The sequence below is a fragment of the Musa acuminata genome, chromosome BXJ3-5 (assembly GCF_036884655.1).
Source record: "Musa acuminata AAA Group cultivar baxijiao chromosome BXJ3-5, Cavendish_Baxijiao_AAA, whole genome shotgun sequence".
Classification (NCBI taxonomy): Eukaryota; Viridiplantae; Streptophyta; class Magnoliopsida; order Zingiberales; family Musaceae; genus Musa; species Musa acuminata.
The window spans coordinates 4,082,444-4,101,769 of NC_088353.1; the positions used below are offsets into that span (position 1 = coordinate 4,082,444).

The window sequence follows — 19,326 nt, forward strand, 5'->3', positions numbered from 1 at the left end:
CCGACAGCAAGATCTCATCACGATGCGGGGGGGGGGGGGGGGGGGGGGGGGTTGGATCGACCGTCGGATCTCCATCGGACGATTCTGCTCGTCGTCCTGAACTCGGTTGTCATGTCGGATCCGAACGAGACCGAGACGTGGCAGTCGTAACCTTACCATCCGGATCTGGATCCGTGCACAGTCCGCTTCACGCACGACATGGCTGGTCCTGGTCGATCATTTGGAGTACAGAGCAGGCCTACTCGCAGAAGGCGATCGGCGTGTGTTTTACCGGGGCTCATAATGCTTCCAGGTGTCGTAAGAACTCGGCCACGTTAGGCGGATGGAATGGAACTGAGGCCACGCTCGCAGTGATTGTCCAGTCCCATGTGAGACCGTCGCCCACGTACTTGGCATCGTCACGTGACTTTAATGGGTATCTTGAATGCTCCACGGATCTCTACGGCAGGAGACAACACGAACTCGTCCGCCTCCCTACATGTGATTCACTCTTACGGGTCTGAGTCCGACCCACTACGTCTGATCCATTATATCCTGATTTAGCGGTAAAGTTTAAACGACTATAAGAACTTTAAATCATGATTTTGGGAGGGTAGAAGGGCACACACGTCTCTCCTTCCGATCATGATTTTGGGAAAGATCGTACGTTTGATTGTAGGAAGCATTAATCCCTAACTACGGAACCTTTTCTTTTTTTCCCGATCGTATGCTTATAAGGAGCATTAATCCCTAACGACGAAGCCTATCTCCCCCTTTTCTGGTCGCTCGACACAAGCAATCGTCGTCTACTTGTAATGCAAACATCATCTCAGACAAATGGTGCCCCCTGCGATCGTCTTTCGCTGACGATGCATCACAAAGATACATACTAGCCAATCATCGACATAAATGAGTCCTTACAAGACCATGGATCAAGAGAAGAGCCATCAACCTCCCATCGTCAGTCACTCAAGTACAAAAGCTAGCACCTAGAACTTGAGGGGAGATCAAAGGAAAAAACTTTTACTATTTCCACACCATAACTAACTTTACTATTGGAGATGTCAGGTCGGAAACACCTCATAACATTGATTGCTTGCGCAAGGATCCCAACAAAACTAAGGCGTACCTCGAGACAACATGGAGCTTGCCTAACGTGAACAAGTGGAACCTCGGGGTTGCATAAGCTGAATTTCTCCCCACTTCAAATACCTCTCATAACTTCCACGTGGGCTTCGAGGACGAACTTGTGCCTTCAAGATAGAATCAAGCTATGATGACTCCGCAGTTAATGGTATTAAAGGCAACAACATTGGTGACAGTGAATCTACCATCAGTCGACATATAATTACCACTTCTCTTTCTTTATGCAAAGAAAAGTAATCTCAAACTTCTTTTTCATCCTTTAAAATATAAAAGCATATCCCAAACAAAAGAAAGAGATGGGCTTTGATTTATTTTGAACTACTCAAATCTACATTTGAGGATCTTATATTACTAACTTTAGTCTCAGAGGAATCAGATCAAGAAACCTCTCTCAACCTCAATCTTTGTACATGTGATATCTCAAAAGCATGATATTTTTACCTTGAGAGCATGATATTTCTATCTTACGAGTACGATATTTTCACCTTAGAAATATAACATTTCCACCTCAAGACCAAGATATTTTCACCTCAGAGACATTTCGAACATTCCTGCACATACATATCTAGATCATGTTGGGCTGACCAAGATGTTAATGATATATTTTTCTAATATTTTGATATAAAAAAAAGGCTTAAATCTCTAATCTTATGGTTAACAGCTATGAGGCCTATCGTCTTAATGTCACCCCTTATCAAACGCTCTTTCTCATTTATTGTATCTCCGTCTTATCCCATCCCTTAGGATCTTCTCTATTACCGTCAATCTCATCCTGCCTATGAGGTCTTTAAGATAGATGATCAATATAGGTGACGATGAAAGAGACACATGAGCGGGATGAGACAAAGATACGAAATGATAAAAAATGATCGGTAAGAAGCGTTTATGATATTATAAAAATAGAAGTACTATTTGAAAGAAATAAAAACGAGTATCTTCGATGAAATGTTGTAAGAAAAAATTAAAAAATCACCTAAAATGAACTGATCCTTATATGGTATACAAATTATTATATCACCTCCTCTCTCTCTCTATCTTTTCCTTGTCATGAACTACCCTCGGAAAGAGAAGATTTTTCCTCACTCTGGATCATAATGGGATGTGTCGACAAGACTATAAATCGCAAATGAATGGCGCACCAACCCACCGACACCAGCCCTTTGGTACAATTACGATCATGCATGCAGCTTTGTTATATCTTCTCCTTGCCAGGCTGATTCAGCCGTGATTTCTTGAAATCTACAGCAGTCAAAATGTGGTTCTTCACATGTTTTCTTACTTTTATGGTACCGTGAGTTGGTCTACCGATTACTGTGCTGTTTTGTATTTACCTTAAACCATTAGAATACGAAAACAGAGGAGCAGAACAAAACAGGGGGACAGGTTGCTTCTCTGGTGGGGAAAGCAAGTCCAGCGCAGGAAACCCGGCGCGGAAGGCAGGCAATTTCGATATCGTCAAACAAAAAACGAAGCTCCGCTAGCTCCCAACGAGCAACAAGGTTGCAGAAAGCCACGCAGCAGCAGCAGTCGTCCTGCTTAGATGCACAGCTTCTTATCAGTACGACCGGTTGGCAGCTGCTGCCTCCTTTAACAGTGAGCTGTGTAGAAAGGAGAAATAAAAAGTGAGCAGCATAAGCATGTGAGTCACTCGTGATGCTGGACAGCAAAACAACAACGCAATCGAGCGCAGCGACAAGCGTGCGCTGTGGTGGTAAATGGTGGTCTCGTCGAGAGGAGGAGGGTAGCTTCCATCACTTCAAAAGGAGGTGTGCCGCAATCATGTCAGAATGAGTGCAGGCGAGAAGCGATGATACGCGTGGAGGGGGAAGAAAAGGGTGCAACGGCTAATCCTTCTTTTTCGCAACCAGAGGAATAAAACGACACTACGCCATGATTAAAATACACGTACTGTGGTCAACTTTTCGAAAGATGGCGTACACGTCGATTTAAATGGTCAGAAAAAATAATAAATAAATGTTGTAGAAAAAGACTTGATTGGAGCGTTCTTCGTGCCGTCGTTGTATGAGCGAGCGACAAAAGAAACATGGAGGAAACTTGGGGACGTTTAGTATCTTTCTTTTGTGTGGTCGAAGCTTTTGTGAAGTGAATAAAAGTTACCTTTCGAGTAGTAACATGAATTTGTTAAGACAGATTTCGATCATTACTGCTGATAATTCTAAAGATGATGATAGTGGTTAGTGATCGCGGTGAAGATAGTAAGTAAGTAATCAGAGTTACTAAGGCTATATAACCCACATTAACACCATCTAAAATTTAAATCATTTATCAACATATTGGTGCTTTCTAACTCTTGTTGGGTCTTGAAATCTTGATCCCAATTTTAAAATCGATCGTTCCGATTTAGTCTATATGTAATTGATTTTAGGTCAAATATTGATTTCAAACTGGAATAATCTATTTTAATATTTATCTAATTAACTGTTTGTTAAATTATTAAAAGGATAGATCTATTAATTATAGATATGTTTGGGTTTTTTTTCTTCTTTCTATCGGTTCGTAATCGAATTAGAATTATCAATTTTGATTTCCTGAAATTGGGATCGAAACAAAGCCAAAGCATCCTGATTTCAATTAATTTCTGATAGAGAATTCATCATCAATTGATACGTGATTGTCATACGAGATCTAAATCATCCTTCATTCGTTAGTGTATAAAGATTTAAAGCAAAGAAATATAAGTTTCTTTCTTCGTCATTATGACAAGAAGCTATACAAATTTTTTCTCTCCCTTCATGAAAATAAATACAATTCTAAACTCTTTCTCTTTCTTTAGGACGAGAAATGTTATTATAAACTTTTTTTCCCTCATTTAAGATAAAAAAAATATATCATAAATAGAGGAATAGGGGAGTTCTATTCTTTCTTGAATTACTTAAACTCACATTTGGAGACATCATATTACTAACTTCAGTATCGAATAAATTGGATCAGAAAACTTCTTCCGATCCTGATCCTAGTGTAGGTAGTGCCTCGAGAGTTCAATACCTCCACCTCGAAGCTATTACGGAATCACCTCAGAACAATTTCGAATCCACTACGGAACCATTTTAGATTCACCTCGGAGTTATCTCGAATCCACCACAAAACCACATCGGATCTATCTCGAATCCCATAATCGTTTCAATTTGAACTAAATGAGTACTAGAACTATTTGAATGCTTTGGTTGGTTCGGACCAATTCTTCCACACATAATGGTTGGACGCAAATATAATAAAAGAACTTATGTTAATTTGTTCAAACTTGGCATGCTTCTTTATCAGCTACGTCTTCCTATCTTCTGTCTAATGTATTCCTTAACGACTCTACGACTTAACTAAGTCGTTCTTTATGTTTCATGGAAGACAGAGAGTGTCCATTTGGTTTACTATCGGGTGATGGGCGGTGGGCACCGGCGAGTCTCAGGTTTGGTTGGCCGAGTTATTCTCTCTCCACAGTGTAGTTTAATCTGATACTGCTTCGCAAAATATACGGTAGATAAAGGCTCTCTCTCTCTCTCTCTCTCGTCTCGCCAAAAACAACACGACAGTTGCAGGTCGAACGCTTCTTTTCCAAGGCTGTCTTTTCTGTCTGCGGCTGCATAAGAAATATATTGGTACGTCAACATCAATGGATGCTGGAAACATTAAGTTTTACGAACAGTGTACAATAGCTCCAGTAAATATGATTAATTTGATTCTGTACCAAAAAGAAAAAATATTAGCTTTAAACCTTTTCAAAAAAAATTTATAGTTTCTCACGTTACAACGTAAACACAAACTAAATCTAACTGAAATATGGAAGTATGTTTTTCATTTTTCATACATAAGATGTGATATATATGCATAACGGAGAATAGGTAAAGAATGAAGAACCAACTATTATGATGATGTGATATATATGCATAACAGGGAATATGTAAAGAAGGAAAAACCAACTACTGCGATGATCGAACCAATTTCAATATCTCCGATGTGATAAAATTGATCCGATCTAACTTATTTTTAAAAATATTTTCGTTTGTAAAAAAGAAACAAAAATCTTGAAACGATGCGGTCCGTGACATGTGTCATGTTTCAATCGAAGGAAAAGTTCTACGAGTTAAAAAGTTCACATATTTTTTTGACTTTATTCGTGTAAAAAAGAGCACATCAAGTTAGTATTTCTCCATTACAAGCTTATAACAGCTCATAAAAAAAGTTTGAGTATTTGGTATCATTTAAGCAAGTTTGAAATGAAGGCACCATTGGTTGTATCATTTAAGCAAGTTCCTCTAGATGTTATAGTTGATGTATTGTTATATTCAAATTTATCGACCTCAATATGCACATATTAAGTTTCAATTTGTTGAAAACAATAGCTACGTTGGAAACTAATAGTTTAATTCATGAAAAAATTAATATAAATGTTACTTTATAGCGTAATGTGACTAATAAGAATGATCGAATCTTCAGACTTCTATTTCATCTCAATATGGTGTACAATACCAATCATATGAAGAATCGTGTTTCCATGGGCTTAAAAGTAACTACAATGTATTTTGTGTGTATATATATATATAATGATGAAATCTGATCAGAGAGAAGAAAGTTTCTTACAAAATTTACACATATGATTTTATAGCATGTAACTGTGATATATGAGGTGCTATGGTAACCAAAATTTCTAAACTATTCATATTATGGTTAAATAGGACTAATTACATATTACACTTTATACTTGACTTTATTAGTATTATTGTATCTGTATTTAAAATATTTATATTGAGATCCCTATAGTTTTGAAAATAAAATAAATATTTTTTTTAATATTATCAGTTATATTGATAAAAAATTATAACACATGACATCACGTGTTGGATTAATATAAAAGTGATGGATAAAAATATAATTTTAATATTTTTATTTTTAACCTATAAAATATTAAAATTATTTTTTTATCAATAAAATAATTAAAAATATTAAAAATATTTTTTTCCCATTGTTTTTGCATCGATTCAACATGTGTTTCCTATCAATATAACTAATGACGTTCCGATAAATAAGATTATTTATTAATTTTTTAAAAAAATTAAAAAATAAAATTATGATATTAATAAAATCTAAATAAATAATAATAATACACAATTAATCCGTTAAATAGCATGCACATTGTCGAAGTCTTTAACCCCATACTCCCATGTGGATCTCTGTCTTCTCTTGTGTGAATGTCTTCAGCTTCAGTCTCCGGTCCCCTTGTTCTTGACACGAGAATGCATTCCTGCATCTACTCCAGCTGGAAGCTGACTCCATTCCCTGCACATGATTACATTTCAGCTCGACGAAGTCGCCTCATTACAGGTAAACAAACGTTCACGCGGTCGACCTGCAAGCGAAGACGGGAACGTCAGCTTCATGCGATAGATTTCTACGCTGTGGTGAGAAGACGACTGCAGTTAGCCCAACTACTGAACAGCTAAACTTATTCCTGGAGTACGTTGCCCAGCTCGTTCTGGAGAGTCCCATCAACGAAGGCGATGGCCAAGTAAAGAGAATGTCTCTAAAGTCTTCGGATCAATAGAGGGGCGGATGGTGGTGGCCCCGGTGATGGACGGATGGTACAGATCAACTGCTCCCCGGATAAGGATGTCCGAGCTTCCCGTAGGAGATGGTTGCGTGGATCGCAGATCATTCCCCTCTTTGATCCAGAAGAGAAATGACACAAGGCAGGTTGCTTTCAGATCGACAACTCAAATCGTTGACATCTAAACTGCAACTAGCATGCGACAAGTTGTTTCCACAGGTCACGCGCTTTTAATGCTTTGATCGAATCGAAAAGCCTAACCATGGAAGAGCAGTTGGATCTGTATTGCAATTAATGTCAAGCCTTGGTAGAGACGTCGATGTGTCGATTGCGTTAGGTTGGAGATATATATATAGATAGATAGATAGATAGATAGCGAGCGAGCGAGCGAGCGAGAGAGAGAGAGAGAGAGAGAGAGAGAGAGGGCGTTTTCGCAGCCCAACCCACCAAGGAATTAGACGTGTGATGGGCTGGAACAAAAGTAGGGACTGTGACAATGTTTGCCTTATGCTTTGGATGTCAACATTGATGATGACAATAAGTTTGATCATTGTGGACGGTCAAGACTAAAGCATTCAGATCGAAGGCACGGACGCAAAAGGAGTTAGGTCAACATTACGAGGGTCAAAAGTGCAAATCCAAAATTAACCCACTTGATAGGTATGTGTCGGCCCAACTCATCGAACCAACTTAATTGGTTCGACTGATTTGCACAACTAAATTGGGTGCACAATACGAACCAACTTATTAGTTACATAATGATCCGATCCATATCATGATCCTAAACATGATACACTCATGCTCTCTCTCAAGAATGGCACATTTCATTTACTTAACTTGATTATTGATGTGACCATTTTTGAAATAATTAGGTTAAAATTTAGTACTATGAGTGGACAAATATTTGTCCTCAGTAGTAACTAAGCTCGTGACAACTTAGTCAAGCATGAGAAGGCATGACTATTTATTAAAATTATTTTATCCTCATCGATTACAGATTTTAGTATTAAAAAAATTATATTAAAAATCTCATCTAACTTGGCTCTTTGTAAATTATAGTGATTGCTACACAAAGAGCTGAAGTCTATATCAATCCTAAGTCAACATTCTGAGTTACCCCTTTGATCACATCAAGGGTCATATCTTAACAACTGCAGCAAATCTCATCGTTGGATATCTGCTTTTATCTCCTTAGTAAGAGAAAAAAAGAATCGGAGATCCCTGGTGGGCCCCATGACAGGGTGGCCCGCACTACTCCAAATATAAAACCCACGGCCCGACCCAATAAATATCGATGTTTCCTGGCAGCCGCGTCGAACCCAAGCAGAACCCGATCCTCCACGCACGCGGCACCGTTGCTATTGGCTGCATCTGACCGTGCTCTGCGTTGACGCCGCCGTCGGTCGAACGCGTCGGAGCCCAAACCCACACTTCAATTCGGTTTAGTTTGCGTCAGGGATATTAAAGGGCAGGTGGTGGGGAGAAGAAAGACGACAAAGGCAGGGTTGCAAAGGTTCACCGTGCGGCGGCAGTGGACGAAGGAGACCGTTCGGAGATGAAGAAGGTCGGGTTCTTCGCCGCGTCCCTCGCGGCCGTCTCTTCCGCTGCTCTCGCCGCCGCCTCCCCCGATTCCCGCGCCTCCAGCTCCTCCTCGAAAGAGGTACGACTCTCCTCGCCGTTACCTCCTGGTTGTTGATAGGGGATTAAATCTTTCGTGTTGGTCGACAGGGACCGGGATCGGGATCGGGATCGTCGAGGGAGGGCGGCGGCGGATCGGGATCGAGAAAGGTCGCGGAAGACAAGTTCGCGCCGAGGTTCGACGGGCTCAGGTTCATCGAGACGCTGGTGACGGCGCATCGGTGACTCCGCGGTCCTCTTTCTCGATGCTCGTCCCTCTTCTCCCAACGGAGGGATGGAATCTGATTTCTACGGCAGGGGCCGTTTCTTGCCCTCTTTTTGGGTATGATTCGGTAGCGTGAGATTGCTACGAGTTTTGTTACGCCGTCTTTGGTGATGTCATTCGAATTTTGAACTTGGTAATGTCTTTGGGTGATTTTTGTAAACCGATCCAAGCAAAAACCAATTAATTTTGCTAGTTTTATGCCACCGATAGAAAGAAAGGTGAAGAAAGAAGTTTTGATGTCTCCAATCAGATCATCGAGTAGTTTTATCTTGCAATTTGATGTGTTCTATTAACCGGTCGTGATGGATTCTATCCTGACTAGGCCAGGAATTGAAGAAAACTAATGGCTTCAATGATTCCAAATTAAGAGATAATTGAAATCTGTATTATCTGTTCTATTACATCAAAAACAAATGATTGTGTTTATGGTGTGATAAATTGAGTCTCCTTGATTACGATATTTGTTGCGGTGAACAACTTTGAGATGTGGCCTCGGGTCTACGCCGCTTGGTTCGGGTCCGAAAGACGTGGATCTCCCTGGGGGCGTTCCTCAAGCCCGTCGAGGAGGTCGGGGGCGGTGTCCGATCGGGACGGTGTAGTCGTCTCTTTCGGGTAGGAACTCTCGAGACCAAATGCACCTCGGCCCGACCCCTCCGACGATCAAGTTAGAGGAAGATGTGGAGGGGGTTTCAAGAGAAGAAGAGTTTTAGTGTGTCTCCCTCTATCCCCCTTTTTATCTGATGAACGAGCTCGCCCGCGGGACCAAATGCACCTCGGCCCGACCCCTCCGACGATCAAGTTAGAGGGAGATGTGGAGGGGGTTTCAAGAGAAGAAGAGTTTTAGTGTGTCTCCCTCTATCCCCCTTTTTATCCGATGAACGAGAGGATATTTATAGGGAAGCTTATTGTTGTTTGATGTGCCCGCCTTCTGCAGGCGGGTTGATTGCGTCTGATATTGGTTTGACGTGGCGTGAAGAACCGAGCCTGAGTAGGTGTTAATGCGTCTCGGCCTGTGTTCTGGTCCGTTTGATCGAGTGTCGTCGCATCGTCCGAGGCGTGAGGTGACATCAAACTAATCTTGATGATAATATGTATAAATTTTAGTCCTTATTACCCATGTGTAACTAACTATTTCTCTTCAATCTTAATCTCACACATGAATATTTGTTAATATATAATTACTCGAACAAATGGATTTCGAGAAAGATGATTTCTAAGACCGTCCAGATTATTCGAGGAACTCGAAAAGGAGAAGAAGAAAACGTACATGCTGAAGAGATTAATGTCCGCATAGGGAAGGAAGAGTAGCAGCTGTATGTGCAACGCAGAAAGGGATGTGATCAAAAAGAAGAATGCAAAGTCTTTATGAGAACCTTCTTTGTTTGGGAAGGAAGTTTGGAATATTTTGGTCCCTTTTTTATTATTATTCTCAAAAAAGGAAAATATATGACTGGTGCGATTTTGTGTTGAGGACGCAAAGTCCCTACCAAAATCCTTACGGGATGCCAACAAACACTGTGTGTGTTTAATTGTTGCCCGCTTATGCATATCTTAAAATCTTCATCTCCCCTTCAGAATTCTTGAGCGTTTTTAAGGTAGGATGGCTTACAAAAATGTTTGGGAGAATCAATGGATGGGTATAAGAGAATTTTTGGATTTCTTATAAGATCATATCATTAGAAATATGAGCAAGATCATCAGATATTGCTTTTGGAATGACCAGGCTGACCATAACAATAACTAGCACAAGGAGTTGATCTATGCTCCTAAGATACACTTCGAGGGGAACACCATATCAGAGCATACAACAAAGAGCATATACTTCTTTATTTCTCGAGTGATATGATTTATTTGACTTCGTCATCGAGGATGCCGAAGGCAAAGATCATTCTTGAAAGAGAGGCTCCTCGCTCAACCTCATCGACTCTCGTAGCAGAAGCTTTCGCCATGCTGATGGGACTCAACCACGTTGAACGCCTTAACCTGCACCAATTGGGAATCCGGTCGGACTTCCTTCGACTTAACAACTTACTCATCTCTAACACCCTAACTCACTACAGTCTTCGTATCATTCTCTTTGACATTTTATTTTCCTTTCACTTCTAAGTTGAATGTTATACACCGTTGGTAAACCTTTATGTCACGATCGAGGTGTTAGCACGACTTGGTCCAATCTCAAATGCACAAAGTTACCCATGCAAAAGCTCATATAGTAGAAGTGAGCGTCGAGTCAGATTGAGTTCGAGCCTCATCTTCCAAGTGCGGTCTTACCTTTGACGAGTTGCCTGCTTCTTTGTTACCGAGCTCCTAGTCGAGATCTGGGAGAGGATTTTCCGACTCGACTCCTTTGAAGTTTAAGTTAGTGTTGAATGGAGTAAGAGAGAGTTGAATGCTTGAAGTCCTCCTCTTGACGTTGGTCAAGGGGTTGGCTTTTATACCTACGAAGAGAGGTCGATCGTTCATGGTCCGTTGATGGTTGTTGACTTCTCCGACGACTTGCGTGTACCTTACGGACGGGCATCGACCGACTCTACGGACCCATACCATGTGGTGTCGTTTCAAGCTTTCTGGAATGGCTCTGTGGTGTTCGACGTCGACTTATGCAGACCCGCACTGTGTGGAGCCATTTCGAGCTTTCCGGAATGACTCTACGATGTTCAGCGTCGAATTGTACGGTCCTGAACAACGCGAGGGCGTATAATCGACTCCCTCGGGTCCGAGGTGTCGTGTTGTGTCAGCCTAGAGCTCCTTCGTTGGTGTTATCGTGGTCACCGATTGCTGCCATGTGGATGGTGCTGAAATATGCCATATCATCTACTTTCAGCATTTTGATCGTTCTTACTTGCCCACGAGTATGCCTACTTTTGTAGGATGAATGACAAACCTATTTTTTGATCATCCTTGGAGGACACAGGTCCCTCGGAATCCTCATTAATCTAATATAAGTTTCCTTGCTTTAGAAAAAAAGAAAAGTGATGGATATATGTGGATTAGCAAAGCTATATGGTCGAATATCCAACGTACAAATCTTATGTTGATGCCCTGACTTAATGTAAGTTATAATATGTAGTAGTACATGCATTAGATTTATGTAAACTCAAAACAAGTCCTTGAGACTAAATTAAGACGAAATCGATACACAATGAGTGATAATGATTCAAGTCCAAAACTCAATATAGTAGGACGATCGATATTTATTGGACAATTAAGTATACTCACAGGAAAAATTATCAAGTAAAATGAAAAAAAGTCAATATCCACTAGTTTGGATGGTTAAGACATTCAATCACTTCCAAGATGTCAAGGGTTGTTAGTTTGGCAATTCCCATAGTCTCACATTGAGAAAATCAGTCTTGTTATCTCCTATTGAAACTATAAATAAGGGTTTGGGCTTTGAAATCAGATGCATCATAAGAAAAACCTAAATATTTATTTTGAGTTTAAGTCCACACTCAGTTAAATAGTTTGGGCTTATAATTTGTATTTTTTCTTATTTAGTATTTTTGAGTGTTTTATGACCTAGGAACATCTTCCTAAGATATTTGTAATAGTCTTTTTTATAGTAATGATTTTTTCTTCTTTCATTCGTAGATGTAAGTCAAGGTTAATTGATTGAACAACTTAAATTTGGTGTGGGTCAAATTCATTTACAACGTACAGCACTCGTTTCGTTCAACCTGACATTGTTGTAGAATCAAACAATGGACAATAGTAATGAAGACCTTATGAGCCTTAACGAAAAGCTTCGACAACTTGTAAGTGTATAAATGCTTTACATTGAATCGGTAAAACTGATTGACGCAGTCAAATGATATGTCTGTGCGTTACTCTGCCAGAAGTAGGCCGACACGTAATTGGATTGGCCGTGAACTTGGAATCATCATGCCATGGCCTCGCACCGAAGACAAGACAGCGATGTGGAACCACTGTTTGGTTTCAATATCTTAAGCTTCAGAAGAGACATAAATAGTTTTCTGAAACTTACATGTATCTCTTGCTAACAGACCCAAAGCATTCACTTCACTGGTTTCTGACAATGCAATGGGAGCTTTCTGCGTCGAGAGGACTTGCGTAGAATGTGAAACGCTCGATATCTTTCTCTGTCACAGACCCAAAGCATTCACAACTGTCGCTGGCAAAAAGAAAGTCCAGCTTTCCATCTCTACCTCTCCACCTAAATCAGACTTACTCTACTGCTCTTCTAACGTTACCCTTCTCTTTCTCTCTGCCGTCGCTCACCGTTCGCTCACGCACGCCTGCCCGCCCACTTACTTTATTTGTCCTTGACGCTTGACGCTTCCACGCCACAGACAACGCGATGATGGCCTTGCATTGTTCCAAGCTGGCGCTGTTCATTACCCTCCTCGTCGCCCTGGCGGCGCCCTCCGCCGCCACCTCCGCCTCCCTGGTGGGCGTCAACTACGGGCGGGTGGCCGACAACCTGCCCCCTCCCGAGTCGGTCCCCCGCCTCCTCGCTTCCATCGGCGTCGGTCGCGTCCGCCTCTACGACGCCGAGCCCGCCGTCCTCCACGCCTTCGCCAACACCGGCGTCGAGCTCGTCGTCGGCCTCCCTGACCGCTGCCTTCCCGCCGTGGCCACCGATCAGGCTGAGGCACTCGAGTGGACCGGCGCCCACGTGCTGGCCTTCCTCCCTGCCGCCAAAATCGTCGCCGTCACCGTCGGCAACGAGGTCCTTACCGGCGTCAACGCCGCCTCCCTGGCCCGCTGCCTCGTTCCGGCGATGGAGAACCTCCACGATGCCCTCGCTGCGCTCGGGCTCGACCGCGACGTCGCCGTTACCTCCGCTCACTCCCTTGCCATCCTCGCCACGCCGTCTTTCCCGCCCTCCGGCGCCACATTTCGGCCGGACATCCTCCCTTACGTCCGCGACATCCTCAACTTCCACGCCCGCACCGGCTCACCTCTCTTCGTCAACGCTTATCCCTACTTCGCCTACGCTGAGGACCCTTCTCGCATCGCGCTCGACTACGCCCTCCTCGACCCAGGGGCGGCTGGTTTCACCGACCCGGGGACCGGCCTGCGCTACACCAACCTACTGTACGCCCAGGTCGACGCCATGTATCATGCCATCGCGTCGGCATCCAAGGGCGGCGGGGTGGAGGTGCGGGTGTCGGAGACGGGGTGGCCGTCCGCGGGCGACGCCAACGAGACGGGGGCGACATCAGAGAACGCGGCGCAGTACAATGGCAACCTGATGCGACTCGTAGCGCAGCAGAAGGGCACGCCGCTGGTACCCGGGACGCCGCTCCGGGCCTACGTCTTCGCCCTCTTCAACGAGAACCAGAAGGCGGGACCGTCCTCGGAGCGCAACTTCGGCCTCTTCAAGCCAGACGGCACCCCGACGTACCAGCTCTCCGGCGTCCCAGTTCACCAGGACGGCAATTCCACCGCCGCCTCGGGCGCGGGCCAGGGCACGACGGCGGGGCCGAGCGGGGAGTCCGGGTACTTCAGCATTTCCGGCGCATCGCCAGTAAGTTCACCTGATCATCCATTTTTCTTGATGTTGACTAATTACCTCGAGCCGGAATTACATTTAACGAGGCTGGCACCAGAATTGGCGGCGGTGATCGCACTAGAAATTGTGCTCTTGAGAATACTTTGAGAGCTCGACACCATCACTAATGGAAAAGGGAGCTCGGAAGATATCTAAGATGAGAGTAAAAAAAGAAAGAAGATAAAGGCTGTATGGTTAGTAATTTGTAGTTGCCATTACTTCTTCTATCAGTATACTGGTCGTTTGTGTTGGGAGAATAGGAGAGAGGGAGAGAGAGAGAGAGGAGGCGTTGGTAAGTTGTGAGCTCCTCAAGCTGTGGCATACCATCATCTTTTCCTCGCCGGTTGCAGTTTGCATTGCTAACATTTGGGGGGTGCTCGGCGAGTGGGAAGTGGATGACGCGACGTCTCGGAACGACGTGCTTTTTTAATGCCCCGTCCCCAACCACCTAGTGCTTCACGAACATCATTTTAATGGGCTGCTCCGATGGCTTGTACTGGGGCTGCTTTCAGATTCAAGAAGAGCCCGTTGGGGTCTTTCTACCCTAATCACGCTGCAGGGAACCGCCAACAGTTCTATTCGTCCACAAATAAAATGTCTTCAATTCGAAAAGTTAAATCAGTTTAGATTATGGATTAAATTTAATATATCTATAAATAAACAGAATCAGAAGATCAAGTACACACATCAAATCTAACAGTACTTCAAATTATTGAAAATAAGATGAGCAAAGAGCTTCGATCGTCCACCTGGTACAGGCATCACAGTAAAAGAGCACCACTCTCCACAAAAGCTTCGCACAGATCCTAAGACCAGCATTTATTACACATCAGCTTCTGGATCTACGGCTTCAAGTACACTTTGGCGGGCGGAAAGCTCGGGTGTCCCTTCTTGTACTTGTGCCAGTAAGAGAAAGGGGGCCAGCTAGGGAAATGAGGGAGTGGCTTCTTGTAGATCGGAGGGAAGGAGATCTTGGGGTGCGAATGGAAGAAAGGTGGGAGCTTCGGAATGGGAGGCAATGGCTTCTTGTATATGGGATGATAGGGGTGCTTGTAGTACGGCGTCGGAGTCGGCTTGTAGACCGGAGCAGGCGGTGGTTTATAGTACCCACCTGATGGTGGCTTGTATTCCGGTGTAGGCGGCTTGTAGACGGGGGCAGGAGGTTTATAATATCCCCCTGATGGTGGCTTGTGGACTGGTGCCGGTGGCTTGTGGACCTGAGCAGGTGGGTTGTAATACGATCCTCCCGGTGACGGGGGCTTGTGAGTTGGCGGACTGTAGGTCGGCACCGGAGGCTTGTAGATCGAGTGGTGGTGCTTGTGGTCGTAGCAAGGCTTGGGTGGGAATTTAAAGGGAGGCAGGTGAAATTTGGGAAAGGCCTTGTGCCAAGGGTCCTTGTACGGCGGCCAGAAGGTAGCTGACGCGCACGTCGCCGACGAGAACGATAGCTTCCCGGCCGCTGCAGTGAAGGTGTGCTTCCCTTTCTCCCTGGACTTCAGGATCAACTTAGAAAAAGGGTTCAGCCCATTCTTGTCGGGGCAAGGTGCGTTGGAGGCACTGTGCAGCTGCGCGAGGCATTCGTGCTTCAGCTCGCCATTGTCCTGGAGAAGCTCGGTTGGGAGCTTCACGTTGAAGCTTCCGTTGCTGTTGAGGTCACCTGTGGCTTTGATCTCATATTTCTCGTTGCCGTCTCTGCACTTGATGGCCACACGCAGCCCTGCTTGATGAAGAAAAGAAAGCGTCATAATGCACTACATTCTATTAAGCATCAAGCAAACTATTTTAGCTCAAGTGTATATCAAATGTCCTAATCGAGCCTTCGACGACTAAGACTAAGAATTTTCAGATAGGAGACAAAAGAAGGAAGTGGAATATACTACCTTTGACTGCGTTCTCATGTTTTATGCTCTTGCGCTCACAGTCTAAGCATTCGGTTGCACCGACGACGGTGACCGATGTTTCAGTCTGTGTTGCAGCACGGGAGAATCTGAGCATCAGCAGTACTGCACATAACCCAAGCAACATGCTTCTCGGACGCGGAGGAGTCCCCATGACGGAACTAATCCGCAGCAGGGAAGAAGCTTTTATCTTCCAATGTTTTGGATCGTGAAGAACCCTACGTGCCAATATATACGACGGAGCTGTGCGCTCTGCCCGACACGGTGTTAAAAGCAGTCACATGTAAAGAGGCCCCCGGAGGTGCAATCGGGGAAGCCTCAATTGCCACCGGTTTTACAGTTCCGGCTATTAAATGCGCCAGCGACTCATCTCCATGACCGATCCATCCAGCCATCTCTGTAGACCTGCCTCCTCCTCCTCTCATAAATAAAAATCCGCTTTTGCTCCTGGGATAAATCCTAACATCCTAACTGAGGAAATGATCACAAATGTATATATACTTGCACAACACTTCACTCTACAACATCGGAAAGGTGTCAGTGGCTACTCCTAGAGATTGACAAGCAGGTGGGTTCTGCAAATGTAATTGCTGTCGTTGTGCCTGCTGTAGTACGTGGAATTTACTGGACTCAATCGATTCGTGTCAGAGGAGTTCTTGAAGATATCTGTTGCACAACAAGTGCCAGAGTAGATCGGTGCCATCTACTGTCGACTTATTCTAAGTTTACGACGATGAACACAGATGAATGAACGTGCAAAAGCCACTGAACCTATGTAAATCAGTCAGCTGCTGGAAGTAGACTCGAAGCATAGAACTATGATCTGTAGAAGGAAGTAGTTAGATCTTGTATCTAAGATGGTGAAAGCAGTAGACTATTTACAGTGTGAATCCGATACACAGCAAACTTGATGAAGCAACAGCTCATCGATAGAGACTTGCCCAAGCTGTATAACATCATACATATCATGAAGAAAGGAAGTGACAGATTGATCTGCGCGCAACTACTCGCCAACTAAGTGGGTTCGTATAAAATAAATGCGTGACACATTTGCTCGCCATTGTGGAACTGCAGCAGAGAAGGGTTGGGGAATCATAATATGATTGATCCCTTTACATAGCTAATACATATGAGATCGCTTTCAGAACTACATTAATGCTGTCACTGTGAGGCATTCTCCCATCCATCCCTCTCGTTGGTGCAACCGGAAACATAATTTAGGTGATCAAAGAGTAGGTTTGATGCTCGATAAGATTGTATGATGCAGTCGTTCTCAAAATCATTACAAAAAATGCTATCGAAATCCCGGTCTCACCGAATCAATGACCTCACAGATTAAATGATCAGTAGATTAACTGCGTTTCTCCCAACTGTTTCCGCAGGCAAATCAAAGTCCAGCATGAATGATTACCACCTTCGTCGACCTCTTCTTCGTTCATGTTCATTTCTATCACCATCATACATCTGTCAGCACCTTCTTCGTTCATGTTCATTTCTAATCACCATCATACATCTGTCAGCACGGCTCAGTCCACGGATCGATGTCGGGAGTCTTCTGTCAACTGAGTTGGTCGTCGAGGTAGGTCGAGCCCTCGCGACGAGATGTTGATCAGCATCTCTCAGTCCAGGCATCGTCTGTGTCGAGTAGTGTCTCTCCGTTCTTGGGCTGGTTGGCGGCTCACCTTTGTTCACTGGATGACGATTCTCAGGTTGAGACGCCCGCAGCTCGGGGGTGGCCGCTTGCCTGCAAAAATGGCCTTCGTTGGATGATTCCTAATTTTGGCCCCTCCGACGAACAAGTTAGTTATGGGTTGAATTGTTTTTGCCCTCCCTCTGACCGGATGCCGGCCATGGGCTTTTATACTACTGTATGAAGGTCAATCATACGCGGGTTGGCATGGTGGATATATCAAACAGTGCCTCGATACGAATTCTGACTTGGCGTGTGGGGGTGTTCCCTTGCTGATTCTCAGGTTGGTATGGTGGTACGCGGGTTGGCGTGGTAGACGTGCCGAGCAACGCCTTAGTACGATCTCTGACTCAGCATGTGGAGGTGCCCTCTTTGTTGATTACTATAGCACAGCGTGACATCGTTCGTGACATGTGTTTGACCCAAAATATACCTTATTAGTCAATCTACCAATATGAAAATTTAAATTAATTCAGGTTGCAACATATGTCCAAAAGTGAAAACTCGAGTATGGCTCCTCCAAGAATTAAAAGCAGACTTTATCGGTCATTGATTTATTTCAACCTGATCTTTGATACTAAACTAGACATGCATTCTCCGAGGATAAAGAATTCTTACTGTTCCTCATTAACTGAAAAAAAACAATCGTCTTTGGCCGTCGCGTTGCGATTGTCCCTTTTATTATAACGTCACATCCATTCTTTAAATTTATTAGTTTAAAAAAATTTAACACTATTTTTAAAAGTATATTCTTACAAATTCATGATTTTTATATTTATTCTTTTAAATTTAAGTTTTCAATGAAAGTATCAAAGAGTATTTTAGGTATATTACACTTTAAACATTGGTCTGATCATCGCATACCAGATCCTCTTACTAAAAGATATAAGTGGTATATATATCAAACCCTATAACCAAGTTTGAGGGTTAAAATTTTCATTTGATATACTTTTTATACTTTAAACATCGATCTGATTATAGTGTACGATATATTTTTACCAAAGATTAAGAGTTCGAAATCTCATCCAAAATATTTTTCATCTTAAATATTGATCCAATGATAATGCACTCGAGCTTCTTACTGAAAGTTATGGATTTACATTTTTAAATAGTTTTATCTTCACATATGTGTTAATTGCTACATTGTTATTTAGCTGAAAAGTCGTACTGCATCAATGTTTTGACACTTCTTTCACTATCTTGACTCTTTGTCGAGCTATTTACTGAATTAAACTGATAAAAAGAATTGTTATTTTATTTGGCATTAGAAATTGTTAAATATTTTTAATAATAATGAAATCTATTACCTCAGTATAATTTGCTACTATCCATATTTTATATATATATATATATATATATATATGATTTTTTACTTGAGAAATAATGTTATTTTTTGCAATAATGATAAAATCACATGCAAAGCAAGTTCGAAACGGGTGCCACTGGCAACCGAAAATGCTTTCCGATAACGATTATAGATAAAATGCTGTAAGAAATAATTATATGGGTAATTTCTCTGAAAAATATATATTTTAAATTAAATTTTAGTGTTTTTCATTTCGTATATGTTTTCTTTAATATCATAAATGCACCTTATCACCTCCTCCTTTGCCTTGTTGTAATTGTCTCCTCCTC

The 19,326-nt window shown here is 42.9% G+C and overlaps 2 protein-coding genes across 2 annotated transcripts; one reads left to right on the forward strand and one right to left on the reverse strand.

The window, feature by feature from the left end:
• Positions 1 to 12,724: 12,724 nt before the first annotated feature.
• On the forward strand, positions 12,725 to 14,621 carry LOC103984780 (glucan endo-1,3-beta-glucosidase 14). Its single transcript, XM_009402340.3, has one exon. It carries the CDS (start codon positions 12,907 to 12,909, stop codon positions 14,209 to 14,211), a length of 1,305 nt encoding a protein of 434 aa, XP_009400615.3. The 5' UTR covers positions 12,725 to 12,906; the 3' UTR covers positions 14,212 to 14,621.
• Positions 14,622 to 14,786: 165 nt separating this feature from the next.
• On the reverse strand, positions 14,787 to 16,198 carry LOC103984560 (proline-rich protein 4-like). The gene is made up of 2 exons (XM_009402078.3): positions 15,984 to 16,198; positions 14,787 to 15,820 (listed from the first exon to the last, which is right to left on the reverse strand). The coding sequence occupies exons 1-2, from the start codon at positions 16,153 to 16,155 to the stop codon at positions 14,946 to 14,948; spliced, it is 1,047 nt and encodes a 348-aa protein (XP_009400353.2). The 5' UTR covers positions 16,156 to 16,198; the 3' UTR covers positions 14,787 to 14,945.
• Between the last annotated feature and the right edge of the window lie 3,128 nt (positions 16,199 to 19,326).